General features: G+C 42.9%; 1 protein-coding gene across 3 annotated transcripts in view; it reads right to left on the bottom strand.

Annotated features, from left to right (window-relative positions):
- Positions 1–19273, bottom strand: part of gosr2 (golgi SNAP receptor complex member 2) — an 87734-nt gene that overhangs the window by 5918 nt on the left and 62543 nt on the right. Inside the window, exon 6 of one of the 3 annotated variants that reach the window (XM_038779862.1) lies at positions 12167–12722. The exons of the other annotated variants lie outside the window; for them this stretch is intronic. Within the exon in view, the coding sequence (XP_038635790.1) occupies positions 12534–12722 (189 nt within the window). The 3' untranslated portion in view covers positions 12167–12533. Of the gene's footprint in view, positions 1–12166; positions 12723–19273 lie in introns of those variants that run through there. 3 annotated transcript variants of the gene reach the window in all.

Genomic DNA, 19273 nt, shown 5'->3' with positions numbered 1-19273 from the left:
TGGAAAGAAGAGTAGGGCCAAATAGGAACCAAAAAGGAGATTTACACATGAAGGTACGAGGCATGGCTCAGGAACTAAATGAATACCTTGCATCTGATTTTACCATGGAAGACATTGCCCAGGCCGTGGTGAAAGAGGTAGTAATTCAGACGGTTGAAGGGTTTAAAATTAATAAGGAGGAATTGAATAGGGTGCATTTACTTGAAATTGATACGGCACCAGGAGCGGATAAGATGCATCAAGGGCACTTAGAAAACAAGTGTGAAAATTACAGAGGCACGGAACATAATTGCCCAGACGTCCTTAGACTGAGGGGTGGTGCCAGGGGACTGGAGAACTGAAAATCGTAAACCCTTGTTCATAAAAAGGTGTAAACTACCAGCCAGTCAGTTTAACTTTGGTGCTGGAGAAGATTCTAGAAACAATATTTCATTACAGAATTACTATTCACTTGGGAAAATGCAGATTACGTAAGGAAAGCCAGCATGCATTTGTTAATGGTAAACTTGCGAACGGACAGACTAGTGAGCAACGTTATAGCTCATGGAATAAAAGGGACAGTAGTAAAATGGATACAAAATTGATTGAATGACAAGAAAAAAGTATGTATTTTGGACTGGAGAAAGATTTGTAATGGAGGACAGAGACAAGTTGGTGTACTAGGCAGATGAAATTCACTGCAGAAAAGTGTGAAGTGATGATTTTGGTAGGAAGATCATTTCGAGAATGTTCTCAAAGCCTTTGACACCTATTTTACAGCAAAACTTTGTTATAGAATGGGCACGTTTTAACCAAAGGAAGTTTAATTGGGACGCAATAACCTGGGGAATCGATTGAATTATTTCCCACTGATTTGCATTCCCTAGCTAGTTCCTGTGGATAGGTGGTGCTGAAGGATGAGTTAATTAATCAATGATCGCATAGTCTTGAGCACCCAAGACAAAAAACTTTCTGGCTCCCTGCAGCCCAAAGATGCTCATACTTTAGACCCAACAGTCTAGTACATAAGACAGACCAAACTTAGAGAATTCAACCGCTCACTAAGTCAGCGCAACACCAAGGCTTCACATGACTCAGTTGATCGGATCGACTTACAGGCAGCAATCCCATCCATACGAAAACCCATCAACCCAGTTGAAAAAAAGTGGGAAATTCGCCAGCGGCAGCCATTTTGAGATTCTTGCATTGTGGTGCGAAGAACCAACATAGATACCAAGACTGCCCAGCAGGGGGTGCAGAATGCTTTCAGTGCATCAAAACTGAACATTTCTGAAAATCTCAACAATCTTTAATCAACGTTGAAAGCAAGGAAACATTTATGAAACGCTCTCTATCCATAAAATTGGAAATCGGACTAAAGATTAAATTACAGAATTTCCTGGGGAAGTTAATAGTCCAGACTACTGATCAGTTACAGTGCAAGTTAAACACTTCAATACCACCTTTAACATTGATACTAGAGCTACTAACATACTGGATGATCTTAACTGGCTTCCAATACCCCTTCCACCAACTTACCTACAAAGGAACATACAACGGATTAAGTGAGCAGGCAAAGCTTTGTCAGATGGAGTAGAATGTGGGAATATACAATTTGTCCATTTTAGCAGAAAGAATAGCAAAACAGTACACTAAATGGCGAGAGATTGCAGTACTTGATGGTAGAGGGATCTGGGTGTCCTGGCACATGAATCACAATAAGGTAGAATGCAGGTACACCAAGTGATTAGCAATACAAATTCAGTGTTAATGTTTATTGCAAGCGGAATGGTAATTAGAAGCAGGGGTGTTTTATTACAGCTGTATAGGGCTTTGGAGAGACCATATCTGATGTACCGTGTACATTTTGATCTCCTTGTTTGAAAGAAGATATAACTACGCTAGCAGTTCAGAAAAGGTTCACTTGACTTCTTCCTGGGATGAAGGACTTACCTTATGAAGAAAGGTTGAGTAGGTTGGGTCTTTGCCCATTGGAGTTTAGAAAAATGAGAGATGAGCCTATTGAAACATTCAAGAACCTGAGGGGACTTGATCAAGCAAGGACGATTCTGCCTCTGGGGAAGACTAGAACTCGGGGATACAACTAAAAAAATAAGAGGTCTTCCTTTTAAAAAGAGGATGAGGATTTTTTCCTCTCAGAGGGTTGTTAGTCTGTAGAGTTCTCTTTCCAGAAAGTAATAGAAGCTGCACCACTGAATGTATTCAAGGCAGAGTTAGATTTTTGACAGAAAAGTCAAGGATTATTGGGGGCAAACAGGAAACCAGAGTTGAGACCACAATCAGATATTCCATGATATTCAGGAATCACGGAGCAGACTCAAAGGGCTGAATGGCCTACCCCTTTCCTCAATTCTTACATAAGAACTAGGAGCAGGAGTAGGCCATCTGGCCCCTCGAGCCTGCTCCGCCATTCAATGAGATCATGGCTGATCTTTTGTGGACTCAGCTCCACTTTCCGGCCCTAACACCATAACCCTTAATCCCTTTATTCTTCAAAAAACTATCTATCTTTACCTTAAAAACATGTAATGAAGGAGCCTCAACTGCTTCACTGGGCAAGGAATTCCATAGATTCACAACCCTTTGGGTGAAGAAGTTCCTCCTAAACTCAGTTCTAAATCTACTTCCCCTTATTTTGAGGCTATGCCCCCTAGTTCTGCTGTCACCCGCCAGTGGAAACAACCTGCCCGCATCTATCCTATCTATTCCCTTCATAATTTTAAATGTTTCTATAAGATCCCCCCTCATCCTTCTAAATTCCAACGAGTACAGTCCCAGTCTACTCAACCTCTCCTCATAATCCAACCCCTTCAGCTCTGCGATTAACCTAGTGAATCTCCTCTGCACACCCTCCAGTGCCAGTACGTCCTTTCTCAAGTAAGGAGACCAAAACTGAACACAATACTCCAGGTGTGGCCGCACTAACACCTTATACAATTGCAACATAACCTCCCTAGTCTTAAACTCCATCCCTCTAGCAATGAAGGACAAAATTCCATTTGCCTTCTTAATCACCTGTTGCACTTGTAAACCAACCTTCTGTGACTCATGCACTAGCACACCCAAGTCTCTCTGAACAGCGGCATGCTTTAATATTTTATCGTTTAAATAATAATCCCGTTTGCTGTTATTCCTACCAAAATGGATAACCTCACATTTGTCAACATTGTATTCCATCTGCCAGACCCGAGCCCATTCACTTAACCTATCCAAATCCCTCTGCAGACTTCCAGTATCCTCTGCACTTTTCGCTTTACCACTCATCTTAGTGTCATCTGCAAACTTGGTTCTTATATGGGATTATAATACATGAACAAACTGAAATAAAATGAAAATCGCTTATTGTCACAAGTAGGCTTCAAATGAAGTTACTGTGAAAAGCCCCTAGCCGCCACATTCTGGCATCTGTTCGGGGAGGCTGGTACGGGAATTTAACCGTGCTGCTGGCCTACCTTGGTCTGCTTTAAAAGCCAGCTATTTAGCCCTGTGCTAAACCAGCCCCTAATTTGGATGCCATGTTCGTGAACACACTCGAGGTATCACTCAGTAAACAGTCTGAGAACTAATATTGGAAGTAGGGATACAGTTTGAGGAAACAAATGAAGACCATCCAGCCTTCAGGCTGACAAAACCTCCATTTGAGAATCCTGGTTGTTAAGGTGGCAGCAATAGAAAGATCCCTCTCCATGCACCCTCAAAACCCGAATGCTTTTTGAATCACTTTTTGCCATGAGTCCCTCCTACACAATGTCATAGCAAAGCATCCTGGACTTGCCCACGTAGTGATCTGCTTTGCACTAAGCAAATGTTCCAGTCCAAACTGCGTTTACTTTCTGATGTTTCATTTGCAGATACTGAAGCAGTCCATGTCCAAATGCAACAAGACCTGGACAATATCCAGGCTTCGGTTGACATGTGACGAGTAACATTTGCACTACAGAAGTACCATGACCATCTCCAACAAGAGAGGATCAAACCATCGCCCCTTGACATTCAATTACATAAACATCACTGAATCCCCAACCATCAACATCTTGGGGGGATAGGGATTGATCAGAAATTGAACTGAACTGGTCACATAAATACTGTGCTACAAGAGCAGGTCAGAGACTATAAATCCTGTGACAGGTAACTCACCTCCTGACTCCCCAAAGCCTGTCCACAATCCACAAGGTACAAGTTAGGAATGTGATAGAATATTCTCCCATTGCCTGGGTGAGTGCAGCTCCAACAACGCTCAAAATGCTTGACAACATCCAGGACAAAGCAGCCCTTCCTTCCAAAAAGATTCACTCCCTCCACCACCGACAAACAGTAGCAGCAGTGTTTACCATCTACCAGATGCGTTGCAGGAACTCACCACGGTTCCTTAGACAGCACTGTCCAAATCCACGACCACAACATCTAGAAGGACAAAGGTAGCAGATACCTGGGAACACCACCCTCCAATCCACTCACCATCCTGATTTGGAAATGTATCACTGTTCCGTCACTGTTATTGGATCAAATCTGGATACCTACACCACATGGAATGGAGTAGTTCAAAATGGCAGCTCACCCCCACCTTCTCAAGAGCAGTTAAGGATGGGTAATGAATACTGGCCTCGCCAGCGAAGCCCACATCCCTTGAGTGACTAAAAAGAAATATGCAACGGTGGTTGCAGTTTTATCTGCCTGCCCTAAACCCAGCTCACTGTCGATGGCTATCCCGTCCTTCCAGAGAATCAATTACAACTGAAAACTACAGTAGCTGGAGACACTCTTGCACAAAGAAAGGGTTTCCACAGGGAATCGGTGGCTGAGCAGATTGAGCAGAAATAATCACAAACAGTTTTAAATTGCTTTATGAGATATAGGAGATGGCAACCGCATGACTGTAATACTGACACAGCATGCCCTGTGCATACCAAGCATGTAGTTTTCCCAGAAGCTCAGTTTTCTTGCTACCTGACAAGGAGACTTTAAGGCAATAATCATTGGTGAAGGTGTTGCTATTTAGTTAGACTCCTGTAACTGACCCCAATATTGGTTATATCAAGACAAGCCAAGTGGCTCCATGGTCTTCACAGTGCATTGACAAATTGTATCCAACACCCCACCAGTACTGTAGAACGCACGGTTAGGATTGCAGAAACTTTAGGTGACACTGTGATTTAGCCTTTTAGCGTGGTTTTAAACTGGAGCCATTATTTCTTAATCGCTTTTATTCCTCAAATATTAGTATTTATAGAGTAGAGGTTACTAAAATATTGTCACTTCAGCAGGGACAGAGAAATAAAACAATGTAGAATGATAGAGAAAGCAAGTATCTCCTTCCATTCAATAAAATGAGAACAAAGATCAGAAAAATCTTTATTGCAGACATTTAGTTACCAGGCAGAACATAAAATGAATCCTCGACAAGCATTCTGCAAAGTGTGCTGGGGCCATCTAATTGTGGTTATACACTATCTGTTGTTTATATAGTTTACAGCTTAGATCATTTCTGAAGTTGTGAAAACAACCCAAGGACACAGATGTTTTCTATCTGGAGGCAGCCACTTTGGAATTGATGGTTAAACCTACGGCGTGGGAACCAAGATCTACTCATCAATAGATAGCCTGGATCTGAACCATCCAATCCCAGGTCAAAACCAAATCCAACCAACAGCTGGATAGTTTGGGCTTTTTTTTTTCAAAAGGAAAACAAGTGTAACACGTGCATTCCTGCTTTCTGACTGTTAACTTCAATAGCAAGTAAGCATATTGGCAAGAATGTTCCAGCCTGCCATGGAAGTGTAGTGCAAGTGATTCCGACTTCATTGAATTCTCTGCTCCCCGCTAGAAACAGGACGGCCTTGTGTTTCTCACAGTTTTGCTGTCTGCTCCTCAGTTCCCAGGGACCACACCTTAGATAAAGAGACTGACATGCTTCCAATTGACTGCCAACACAGATAGAGAAAAGGGCTATGACAGAAGTAGGGGAGGGGGGGGTAAATTTCAACTGAATGCTGAACAAACACACAAAAAGCACAGAAAAGCTAAGTCACATTCTCACACCTACCTTGGCAATTGGGCAAGCTTTTTTTCCACACTCTACAATGGAAATTTTAAAATAATTCAAACTTCAAGTAATCCGTCAGCATTTATAATCTACAGAATGCCTGTGACATAACAAGTACTGTAATTGTTGGAAATGTACCGTTTAATCAATGGGAAAGTTACATGGTTTGATAAGTATTCTTGCAATCATTTTTAAATGTGTATAAAACAACTCTTATCACTGAGATTGACAGAATGGGCGGAGTGGACTTTCCAAAAGTTTGATATTTATGATTTACGTCAAGTCCGTCAAGGCAGCTTCCAAAGTAATCACTGAAGTGACAATATTGCAGGAACGTTTACTCTATAAATACTGAAATTTGAGGAAAAAAAGTGATTGAGATATAATCTTTCACGTTTAAAGCCAAGCTAAAAGGCCAGATCGCAGTGATGTTTATGCATTACACCCAACAGTACATTCTGCTGTACCAGTGAGTGGGTCTGCATGCGGTTTGTCAGTGCACTGTGCCAACTATGGAGCCACTTGTCTTGATTCAGCCAATGCAGGGGTCATTTACAGGAGGCTAATTGAATGGTAACAGCCCAATCAATGATTATTGCCGTAAGTAAGTAAAGCGGGCATTGTCCCAGTAACCATTGGCTCCCCTTTGAAGGGGAGAGGTGACTGGTGGTAATTTAACTGGAAGATCACCACACCTCAGGCAAGGGGCAATGTTAAGAAGGCTGGGCCTTCGTGAATAACTTTAGCCGGTACAGGAATTGAACCCTCGCTGTTTGTGTCACTCTGCATCACAAACGAGCTGACCAGCCACTGAGCTAAACCATCCCCCAACCATATTACCTTATAACCTGGAGGAATGCACAACTAGAATTCTGCTAACAGGTTAGCAGCAGACGTTTTGTTCTCCCTAACATTATGCAAATACATTTCCGATTAGACTGTATTTTTGCACAGATCTCTCAATTACTAGGCCAGGCCCAAAACAAAACTGTTGCTGGCCAGTTCTGCAATTTAGAATATAACAGCAAATTATGAAAAATTACAATGAGCGCCTGACATAACCTTTCTTCTGTGAACACACAGAAGATTTTTAAAGAACAAAGAAAAGTACAGCACAGGTACAGGCCCTTCGACCCTCCAAGCCAGCGCCGACCATACTGCCCATCTAACCCACAACCTTCTACACTTTCGGGGTCCGTATCCCTCTATTTCCATTCAATTCATATATTTGTCAAGACGCCCTTTAAACGTTGCTATCGTACCTGTTTCCCCCACCTTCCCTGGCAGCAAGTTCCAGGGACCCACTACCCTTTGTGTCAAAAAACTTCCCTCGCACATGTCCTCTAAACTTTGCTCCTTGCATCTTAAACCTGTGCCCCTATCAGTCGATTCTTCTACCCTGGGAGAAAGCTTTTGACTATCCACTCTGTTCATGCCCCTCGGAATTTTGTAAACTTCTATCAGGTCGCCCCTCAACCTCCGTCGTTCCAGTTGAGAACAAACCGAGTTTATCCAACCTCTCCTCATAGCTAATGCCCTCCATTCCAGGCAACATCCTGGTAAACTTCTTCTGTATCCTCTCCAAACATCCATATCCTTTTGCCCGAAATTACCCCATAAAAGGTCAACAAGAGGATCAGTGAATGCAGCCACGTTAGCGATGAGCCCAGAAGCCATAGTGGTGCAGAATCCAGGACATTACAGGAGTAAGAGATCACATACAGGCATCATCTATCTATAATGTCATAATGTTCACACTGAGCACAACTTTTCCTCAATTAATGAAGTTATGCTTCATTCCTACAATGCTAAGAGACATTTAATTATTGCACAAAAATATATCTGTCTAATTTCAGCTAACAGCATCCACTCAACAGCTTTTAGCTTCTACAAAGTCAAGAATGATGATCTTATTGGGAACCAGCTAATATATTTATCACTGGAGAGAGTGAGGAATTGCTCTCTCCTTCCTCTTTCTCCCCTACCTTGCACGCCACAGAGGCTGGTTTAGCACAGGGCTAAATCGCTGGCTTTTAAAGCAGACCAAGGCAGGCCAGCAGCACGGTTCAATTTCCATACCGGCCTCCCCGAACAAGCACCGGAATGTGGCGACTAGGGGCTTTTCACAGTAACTTCATTTGAAGCCTACTTGTGACAATAAGCGATTTTCATTTCATTTCATATAGCACCTTTAAGCTGAAGAGACATCCCATTGACTTTCACAATTAGGAGCAAGGAAACTCATTCAAGATGGGAGGGATGGTTAGGGGTTGAGAGTGGGGTAAAAGCTTGATGAAAAAAACAAGTCCTAAATAAGTTTTTGAAGGTGATGATGCTTAGGCAGAAATTATCAAAGACAGATGTAGGCTCTTCCACCAAAAGTGGGGATGAAAGAGAGGGAGAGGCAGGGCAAGAGAGCAATAGAGAGTAAAAATGGGAGGGAAAGAAGGGGGAGGGATTGCAGTAGAGGCTGGAATCCAAGAAAATGCTCAGCACAGAACACGGTGGATATGTTTGCAGCAATAGAATGGTGCAATGTTATGAAGGAATTTTTAGACAAGGATAGGATTGTAAATTAAACATGTTGCTAAATATGTGGAAGATTAGTGAGCAGTAGCTGGACATGGAGCAGAGCAGACAATTAATGCACCCAAAAATTAAATTATTGCAGGGCAAAAGGAGCAAGGGTGGGTTGGCCAGTGACGTTTTTTGCTGGAAGTGGGTGCGGAAACCATTGTGGACCATAAAACCCTGCACATTGCATCTCTCTTGTAATTTATCAGTTGTTCTTTGCGTCCTAATCAATTTTCATTATTTCCTTCCATTTCAATTCACAAGCTTTTTTCTTTACTAAACTTTGTCAATCTTTCACCAACACTTTGTTGACAATGTAACCCGAGTAGAATTCATCATCTAAGTTTAGTATTTGTCGTTTTCATAAATTTTCTTTAATTTATATATCTAGCCTTTCTCTCTCCTTCAGCGACTATTCAGAGATGGACATTTTCTAACATCTAGCAAAACAAAACTTAATCTGTTCTTTGCTAAAATACCACCGTCCGTAAGGGCTCTCATGAAATGATGGCAACTGCCTATCTAACGACCAACCCTGTTTGATTGTGTGCGGTCCTAGGATATGCCAGAGTACATAGAACATAGAACAGTACAGCACAGAACAGGCCCTTCGGCCCTCAATGTTGTGCCGAGCCATGATCACCCTACTCAAACCCACGTATCCACCCTATACCCGTAACCCAACAACATCCCCCTTAACCTTACTTTTATTAGGACACTACGGGCAATTTTGCATGGCCAATCCACCTAACCCGCACATCTTTGGACTGTGGGATGAAACCGGAGCACCCGGAGGAAACCCACGCACACAGGGGGAGGACGTGCAGACTCCACACAGACAGTGACCCAGCCGGGAATCGAACCTGGGACCCTGGAGCTATGAAGCATTTATGCTAACCACCATGCTACCCTGCTGCCCCTGTAACAAAAATTGTGACCACTCTAAATGTGAGTACTCTAAATGTTGCTCTGAGGATTCTTCATAATACATCACCCATGCTGACAATACAACATGACACCAAAATCAACTTGCATTTATATAGTGCCTTTAATGTAATAAAACACTTCACAACATAAGGAGATATTAAGACAGGCAGTCAAATGCTTGGTCAAAGAGATAGGGTTTAAGTAATATCTTAAAAGAGAGATAGGTAGAGAGGCAGACAGGTTTAGAGAGCAAGTTCCAGAGCTTAGGGCCTAGGTAGCTGGAGGTTCAGCCATCAATGGAGGAGAAAGGAAATTCAGATCACTGCAGGAGACCAAAATTGGAGGCATGCAGAGAACAGGAATGGTTGGAGGTTTCAGAGATAGGGAGAGGAGTGACCCCCTACATTTAAATACTGTTACTACACCCTGAACAAGTGTGCGGTCAATTCCAACCCCACCAGTCCCAAGGTCACAGCACAAGTGAATTAACCAATAATTTTTATTAAAATTCCCAGTTTTTGTCCCTTGGCTGCCCAATAATTACAGTCACCAGGTTCTGTAAGTTGAAACGCAATCACTGTTTATTTATGACAAGAATAATGGTGAAATATGCAGTAAATGCAACTGAATAACAAGCTAACTTATTACCCCCTTTAACTGTCCTACCCTCGACCAACATACACAAGACTGACAAACACAGAGGAGAGGGGAATGAGTAAAAATAATAAGGAAGGAGTTCAAAAGATAAGTCTTTGCTTCCACTGGTGCTTCTGTAGCAGGCTTTCCTCACAGCACACTTGTTGATCAAACAAAGTCCTTGGTTTGCAACCTGTAACGATCTTCACTGTAGTTTAGAAATGCATTATTCAGATTTTCCTGGAGAGGCCCCTTGGGTTCACATCAAACTCTGCTTTTAGTCGTGGTTTATTTCCAGGCCTCTGCATTTTCTGGAGATAGAGTTGGTCAATTTACATCAGCCTTCTCTGCAGAGAGGTGGTCGGTTCTCCCCTGCTTGCAGCTTGTAATGGTTCCCCTGTACATAGATTCATACAGGCTGTCCGCCAGTTCAGGAACCCAGCCTTTCTGGAGAAAACGACCAGGGAGTAGACAGCAGTCCTTCTCAAGTTTTCTAACTGTCAAACTGAAACCAAAACTCAATCTTTGAAACATTCCAGTGGGATCAGATCTAATCACCATCCTTTACTGGGCAGAATACAGCCTTTTGAGCCAATTCATTGACCACCAGCCAAATCAATCAAACCAAGTCAACATTCAAGTCAGTCAATCTCGAATCACTTGTCTAAAACAGCACAGTCTTCCAGAAACTTCTGTTTGAATTAAAGGCACAGATTGCTTACAGACAGTTTTGTCTTATAAGTCTTTTAAACATCCATGGATCAAAAATGTAACAGCAAAAATAAAAAGGGGAAATAAGGGAATAAACAGGAACATAAAGGAAGGACCCTTACAATGCCTGTATGACACACTCTTAGCTGCTGCTTCAGCTTGCAAAACAAACTAGGTTTTGGCTTTCAAGTTCTGCAATTTATCAGTTTGCCTGAATACAGAATCCTGACAAACCAGAAAATTATTTATTGCGCTTCCCATGTCCTCCGCAGGTTCTTTAATGTCATTTCGCTGTGCTACATGGACAAATGATGGAGTGACCCAATCAAAACATCATGAGATGTTGGTTCAGTCAATAAGCTGAAAAGCATCTTTAGAGAAAGGGAAAAAACAGTTTAAAATGACGACATTTTAGGGACCAAGATAGGAAAATAGGATAATTGGTTTCTAATCATGTAAATCACGATGATTGGGTGAGATAAAATACCAGTGAAATCCAGCCACTATCTGAACCACAACACCTAGGCCATAATAAGCAGTCATTTCAAAATGTGAAATGAAAAATGGAAAATATTGCCATGCAAAATAGAATAGCAGAAAGTTGCAGCCTCATTGTAGGTGAAACGCACTCTCATTAGACTACATGGAGCTAAATTGCAATCGTAGATTCTTAAAGACGCCAGTTGATATTTATTAAGTAATGTTTATGGGGTCATCACAACAATAATGGCAGGCTATACAGAGGGAAAAGAATCCAAGGAAAGCATTCAATGGTGTATGAATTGCAATATTAAGACCAAATAGATCTATTAAGAGATGTTACACAGAAATACAAGGAATAGGCCAGAGGTTCATCATAGTTTATTCCAAAGAACATATATATTCGGTTATATCATGCACCAAACCATTTCTTTAATCACTTGAGATAGGTGAATTATTTAGAGTATTTGTGCTGCCAGTTCCTGAAAAGACTCCCAAAACAAAAAAAAACAAATCTTTAAGAGGAGCTTAGTGAACAAACCAATATCATTCAGTCAATCATTTAGTTTCCATAATTCTTTGCAATGTTTTTGCATGGATTGTAAATAGAAAGACAGCAGGAAATGTTGTAAGTCTGTCCAAAGCAATTTAAAGAAATAATTTATTCCACCATATTCATATGCAAGGAAGATATCGACTAGCGGTATTGTGGCACCATTGTAATTGAGAGAGAATTGAGGGGGGAGGGTAATTGAAAAATTAAGCTTCAACAGATGTGCAGCCCATGATTTAGGATGTAGCGACAGAGATTTATTAAAACTACCAGAAACACAAGTCTCCAGTTCAGTCAATACAGTACAGGCAGGTCCTTTTGGAGACAATATTTACATGAGGGAGCCCAGCTGAATGATTTGAAATGCTGCAAACACACAGCTGTGCTCAAAACATAGTGTGTTCTTATTTCAAGTCTGAATGCATTTGGAGAAGTTTAAGTTTTATTTTAGACTGAAGAATTATTGAGTCTGCGCCTGATGTTACATTCTTTCCAACTCATTTTAATGGAATACTATTTATTCCATTTGTATTGTGTTCACAGTTAAAATAAACATTTCTATGTGCTGCTGGCCAGTTTGAAGCATTAGCGAAACCATTACTGAGCATCTCAGGCTTTTAAAACTTGATTGAGAAAAATATACACACATTTTATTGGTAATGATACAAGGATTGAGGGACAAAATAAACTGGAATTTATCTCCTTAGAGCATTGATAGAGTAAACGAGGAGAAACAGTTTCCACATGCAGGGATAAAAAACAGAAAATGCTGGAAATACTCAGCAGGTCCGGCATCACCTGTGGAGAGAAAATCAGAGTTAACGATTCAGGTGTGTGAGCCTTCATCAAAACTGGGAAACGTAGGAGTGTTGGTAACCAAGAGACAGATTTAAGACAATTAGAAAGAAAGAACCAAGAGGGGCAACAAAGTTATTAGTTTTAAAAGTGCTACATAAACGTGTGGGTGTAAAGCAGATTCAATAGTAACATTAAAAAGGGAGTTAGTTAGGCACGGGGCTGATATTTAGCAACGACAATGGGAACACAGCAAGGCATCTGGGGTTTGAGGGACTCCGATGCATTAGGCAATACTACCTGACTTTTGGCAAGGTCTTGGGATATTAATTACTGTCTTAAGTGCTGTTGGGATTGATTACTGCAAACAGCACTTGCCCTTTTATTTTCTATATTTGGCAACACTTTATCCAAATAGTTCTAGTTACACAAACCACAACTTAATTAAAATTAACTTCACATTGGACACAGCTTGAAGTCTTACAGATTGTTGAGACAGAAAGAGATATACATCAATATCTTTTTTCGATACTGTACGGACAGCTGTGCAATAATGTTGAGACTAGTGCTGGCAATGTATTGTACAGGGCTGATAATCTATCTATGCAATTCTGCACAATTGTGGGAAACTGATGGAAGCCAAGGTACACTATACTTGGATAAAATGCAAAACAAACCGTTTTGGCTGCTTAATTTATTAACTGAACTGGACACTTCCTGAAATAAACAACATGCATATCTAAGTCTCAGGCTCAATCAAGCCGGATGGGTCAGTGGATGCACCGTGATAGTGCATTATGAACATATAAATTCAGCCCCTTGTGGCTGCTCCAACATTCAACAAGGTAATACTGAGGTAAGGAGACATTTCTCTACCCAGAGTGGTGAGCCTGTGAAATTCGCTACTACAGAAAGTAGTTGAGGCCAGAGCATTGTATGTTTTCAAGAAAGGGTAGATATATAGCTCTTGAAGCGAGAGGGATCAAAGGATGTGGGGAGAAGGCAAGATCAGTCTATTGGATTGGGCGATCAGCCATGATCATAATGATTGGCAGAACAGGCTTGTCGGGGCGAATGGCCTCCTCCTGCTCCTATTTTCTATGCTTCTATGGTTTTGAGATAATGGCTAATCTAATTGTGGCCTCCATCGACCCCCAGTAACCTTTTGACTCCCTTGTTAGTCAAGAATCCATCCACGTCTGAATTAAAAATATTTAATGGCCCTGCCTCCACTGCTCTCTGGGAGGAGAGTTCCAAAGATTCAGACACTTAGAGAAAGTATTTCTTCTCATCTCCGTCATAAATGGAAGACAGACCCCTTATTTTTAAATCATGTCTCCTAGGTTTAGTCTCTCCCACAAGGAAAAACATCTTTTCAGCATCCACAGCACGGTAGTACAGTGGGTAACACTGTTGCTCCACAGCTCCAGGTTCCCAGGTTCGATTCCCGGCTTGGGTCACTGTCTGTGCAGAGTCTGCACATTCTCCCTGTGTCTGCGTGGGTTTCCTCTTGGTGCTCCGGTTTCCTCACACAAGTCCCAAAAGATGTGCTGTTAGGTAATTTGGACAATCTGAATTCTCCCTGTGTACCTGAACAGGCACCAGAATGGAGCAACTAGGGGCTTTTCACAGAAACTTAATTGCAGTGTTAATGTAAGCCTACTTGTGACAATAAAGTTTATTATCTGTCAAATCCCCTCAGAATCTTATATGTCTCAATAATATCACCTCATTCTTCTAAACTCCAATGGATAGAGGCTCAGTCTGTCCAACCTTTCCTCGTAAGAAATTCACCCCATCCCAGGTTGTCAAATAAACCTTCTCTGAACTGCCTATAATGTATTTATACCCTTTCTTAAACAAGGAGACCAAAACTGTACAGTATTCTAGGTGTGGGTCTTGTACAACTGTAGCAAAACATCCCTACTTTTATAGTCCATTTCCCCGTGCAACAAACGGTAACATTCCATTTGCTTTCCTAATCATTTACTGTACCTGCATACCAACTTTTCCTGATTCGTGTACCACAAAATCCAAATTCCCCTGGAATCTCTCTACATTAGGAACGTGATTGCTTTTCTATTCTTCCTGCCACAATGGGCAAGTTCAAATTCCCACGTTCCACTCCATAAATATGAACTAGGAGCAGGAGCAGGCCATCGGCCACATTTTGGCCCACTCACTTAACCTATATCCCTTTGCAGACTTCTAATGTCCTCTTCACAACTTACTTTCCTAGCTATCTTTGTGTCATCAGCAAATTTAGCAATCATACCTTTCATCCAAGTGATTGATGTAAGTTGTAATTGCACTTCCTAAATGTAAGAAATTAGAAAGTGTAGGAACCTAAGTCAAGGTGTATGCTTAAAGCAGAGATTGATAGATTACTGATTCTTAACAATAATATTTATTAGTGTCACAAGTAGGCTTACATCAACACTTGCATCACCGTGAAAATCCCTAGACGCATCTGTTCGGGTACACTGAGGGAGAATTCAAATGTCACCTAACAAGCACGTCTTTCAGGATTTGTGGGAGGAAACCGGAGCTCCTGGAGGAAACCCACGCAGACACGTGAAGAACGTGCAGACTCTGCACAGACAGTGGCCCAAGCCGGGAATCAAACTTGGGTCCCTGGCGCTGTGAAGCAACAGTGCACTGTGCTACCGTTAACAATAAAAGTAAAAGGGTTATCGGGATATTGTGGATAAAAGGCATTGAAGTGTCCAATCAGCCATGATCGTGAAGCATAGTTCGACGGGCTGAATGGTCTATTCCTGTTCCTATGTTCCTAAATAGTTGAAGCCCCAGCACTGGTCCATGTGGTCCTTCACATCACATCTTGCCAAGCCAAAAATGACCCATTTATGCCTGCTTGGTTCCCTATTAGCTAACCTACCCTCTATCCATGCTAATATGTTACCCCCTACACCTATCTTATTTTGTGTAGTAACCTTTGATATGGCACCTTAAGGTCATCAAACTAGAGCATAACCACAAGGTCCCCTCGAGCCACATTGCTTGATACCTGTTCAAAGAAATCCAATAAATTAATCAAACATGATTTTCCTTTCGCAAAACTACGTTGACTCATGCTAATTGCACTGAGGTTTTCTAAGTGCTCCCCCCATAACATCCTTAATAATAGCAATTTCCCCGAGGCAGATGTTAAAGTAATTGGCCTGTAGTTTCCTGCTTTCTGTTTCCCTCTTTACGTGAATAAAAAGTCATAGTAACTATTTTCCAATCAGGTGCGACTTTTCCAGAATCTAGGGAATTTTGTAAAATTAAAATCAATGCTTCTCCAATCTCAGCAGCCACTTTGTTTAAGACCAGAGGATGAAGTTTGTCAGGACCTGGGGATTTGTCAGCTTTCAGTTCTAATAATTTTCTCAGCACCCTTCTCCTGGTGAGTGTAAGTGTTTTAAGTTCCTCCCTCACTTTCATCTCCAAATTCACAATTATTTCTGGTATGTTACTGGTATCCTCAGCAGTAAAGCTAGACACAAAATTTAAATTTTTTTCATTTGTTCATGAGATGCGGATGTCTCTGGCTAGCCCAACATTTATTGCCATTCTTGAGGACATTTAAAAGTCAACCACATTGCTGTGGATCTGAAGTCACATGTAGGCCAGACCATGTAAGGATGACAGATTTCCTTCCCTTAAGGAGATGAGTGAACCAGAAGGATTTTTAGAACAATCGGCACGGTTTCATGGCCATCATTAGACTTTTAATTTCAGATTTCTATTGAATTCAAATTTCACCATCTGCAGTGGTGGGATTCCAACTCGGATTCGAATCTTCTGGGTCTATGGATTACTAGTCCAGTGACAATAGCACTATGCCATTGCCTCCTCATCATGAACCAATTCATCCACTATTTCCTTATATTCCATTATTAATGCCCCATTTTCACTCTCGAGAGGACCAACACACATTTTATTTACTCCTTTTCTTTCTAAGTAACTGTAGACACTCTTCCTAACTGCTTTTATATATTTAGCTAGCTTTCTCTTGTATTCTATATTCCTAGCTAGTTTTCTCTTGTACTCTAATTTCCCCCTCGTTATTCTTTTGGCCATTCTTATGCTGTTCTTTACATACTGCCCAATCTTCAAACCTACCACTCATCTTTGCAGAATTATACCCTTTTTCTTTTAATTTGTTGCTGTTTCAACTTCTTTAATTAGCCACAGATGGTGCTGTCATAATATACACCAGTATATCATGGTGCAGATTCACACTGATGGACACACACAGGGACCAATCAACATGTACAAACACCGCAGCCAATCACCAGTTAGAATACACACACTATAAAGGCAGAGGGCACCACGGTTCCCACTCATTCTGGGTGCTGCTTCTGAGTGTAACAAGAACCCATCCAGCCCAGCACAGACTCACAACACGTGCTGAGAGAATCAACTGGTTCTGAAAAGGCTTAGGTCTCTAGTTTAAGTTAGCATCATTTAGACCCACAGTCATCGTGTGTTAGTTAGAAGTTAGTGAATAAAATTGAGTCGAACCTTCATCAATGTTGGAAGTGTCTGTTCATCTCTCAAGTCTACACTAGCCAACATTTCATGGTACCAGAAGTTGAGAGATGCTAGCACTTCTGAGACCTGCCTTTCAGTGATCTGCCTTCCACCATTCTCGCGCCATCCTACAGAATGGACTCCATTCGCCCGCCGCCGCCTCTCCGCATTGCCGGGAATCTGGGCTCAAACTGGAAACGTTTCAAACAGCGCTTCAAGCTGTACCTCGAGGCCAGGGACCTGGAAGCGTCTCGGACGCACAGAAGATTGCTCTCTTCCTCTTCACAGCCGGGGACCACGCTCTACACATTTTCAACTCGCTCACCTTCGCTGTGGGGGACGACAAATCGAAGTTCAAGACCATAATTCTAAAGTTCGACAGCCACTGCGCGGTCGAGGTCAACGAGAGCTTTGAGAGATACATGTTTCAGCAGCGAATTCAGGGTAAGGACGAGCCTTTCCAGTCCTTTATTACCCACCTCCGCGTCCTTGCGCAGTCCTGCAACTATGGGTCCACCTCTGACTCCATGCTCCGTGACCAGATTGTTTTTGGTGTTCAATCTGAGCCCCTGCTAACACGCAGCGAGCCTGCTGACGTCACGGACCGCTTTGCGCAGGTGATCGCCCCGCGCATGCGCGGTGGCACGAGGAACGTCCCAATGCTCTGGCATGCGGCAATTGCGGCTCCGCCCACTTAAAGCGGCAATGTCCCGCGAAGTCCCAACGCTGCCTGCAGTGTGGCAAACGAGGCCACTACGCTACAATGTGCAGATCTTCCCTGCCTGCTGCTTTTAGGAGGTCCACCCAGCCCCACAGAGACGTCAGGGCTATCCAGCCTGCCATCAATGAACCTACTCCAGACCTTGCTTCCGACTGTGCCTGCGATGACCCACGGGTCCCGTTCCAAATAGGCGTCGTTACCACAAACAGGATGTCCCCCAAGCTTGGCACCGAACCCATCCACGTACACAGCGTCGGCCTGGATGAGTGGTGTGCCACCCTTACGGTCAACCAGTCCCCTGTCAGGTTCCGCCTGGACACTGGCGCTTCTGCCAATCTCATCGCGTCGTCTGATTTTTGCAAGCTCTGCGTACAGCCTGCTGTCCTGCCATCTGCGTGTAAATTGCTGGACTACAATGCAATGCCATCGCCGCCAGCGGCTCCTGCCGCCTTGAGGTGACACATCGTGCTCACACAGCCATTCTCCCGTTTGAGATTGTTGCTGCCTCAAAAGCCTCCTTGCTTGGCATGCAAGCTGCTCCACTTAGTGCAGAGAGTACACTCTCTCTCTTCAAGCGATGTGTCTGCATCCTCTGACACAGACTTCAGGGCGCAACTCGACTCCATCATCCAGCAATACACTGATGCCTTCGAAGGCATGGGCACGCTCCCGTACACGTACAAAATCTTACTCAAGCCCAACGCCACGCCTGTCGTTCACGCACCTCGCAGAGTCCCAGCGCTCCTTAAGGACCGCCTCAAGCAACAGCTCCAGGACCTCCAGGACCAAGGAGTCATCTCTAGGGTCACGGAACCCACAGACTGGATAAGCTCCATGGTCTGCGTCAAGAAACCGTCCGGCGAGCTGCGGATCTGTATTGATCCTAAAGATCTGAATCAGAATACCAGGTGGGAGCACTACCCGATTCCGAAACGCGAGGAGCTCAGGTCCGAGATGGCCCACGCCAAACTCTTCTCAAAACTGGATGTCTCGAAGGGTTTCTCGCAGATCCAACTAGATGAGTCAAGCAGGAAGCTGTGTACGTTCAACACACCCTTTGGCAGATTCTGCTATAACCGGATGGCATTTGGCATAATTTCTGCGTCCAAAGTTTTTCATCGGATCATTTAGCAGATGATGAAGGGATCGACGGCGTCCGGGTATATGCCGACGACATTATTATCTGGTCAACCACCCCGCAGGAACACATTGCCCGCCTTAAGCGCATTTTCAGGCGCATCCACGAACACGGCCTCCGCCTCAATAGGGCCAAATGCTCCTTCGGCCAGTCAAG

The sequence above is a fragment of the Scyliorhinus canicula genome, chromosome 19 (genome assembly GCF_902713615.1).
Source record: "Scyliorhinus canicula chromosome 19, sScyCan1.1, whole genome shotgun sequence".
Classification (NCBI taxonomy): Eukaryota; Metazoa; Chordata; class Chondrichthyes; order Carcharhiniformes; family Scyliorhinidae; genus Scyliorhinus; species Scyliorhinus canicula.
This window is presented reverse-complemented; position numbering and strand designations above follow the sequence as displayed.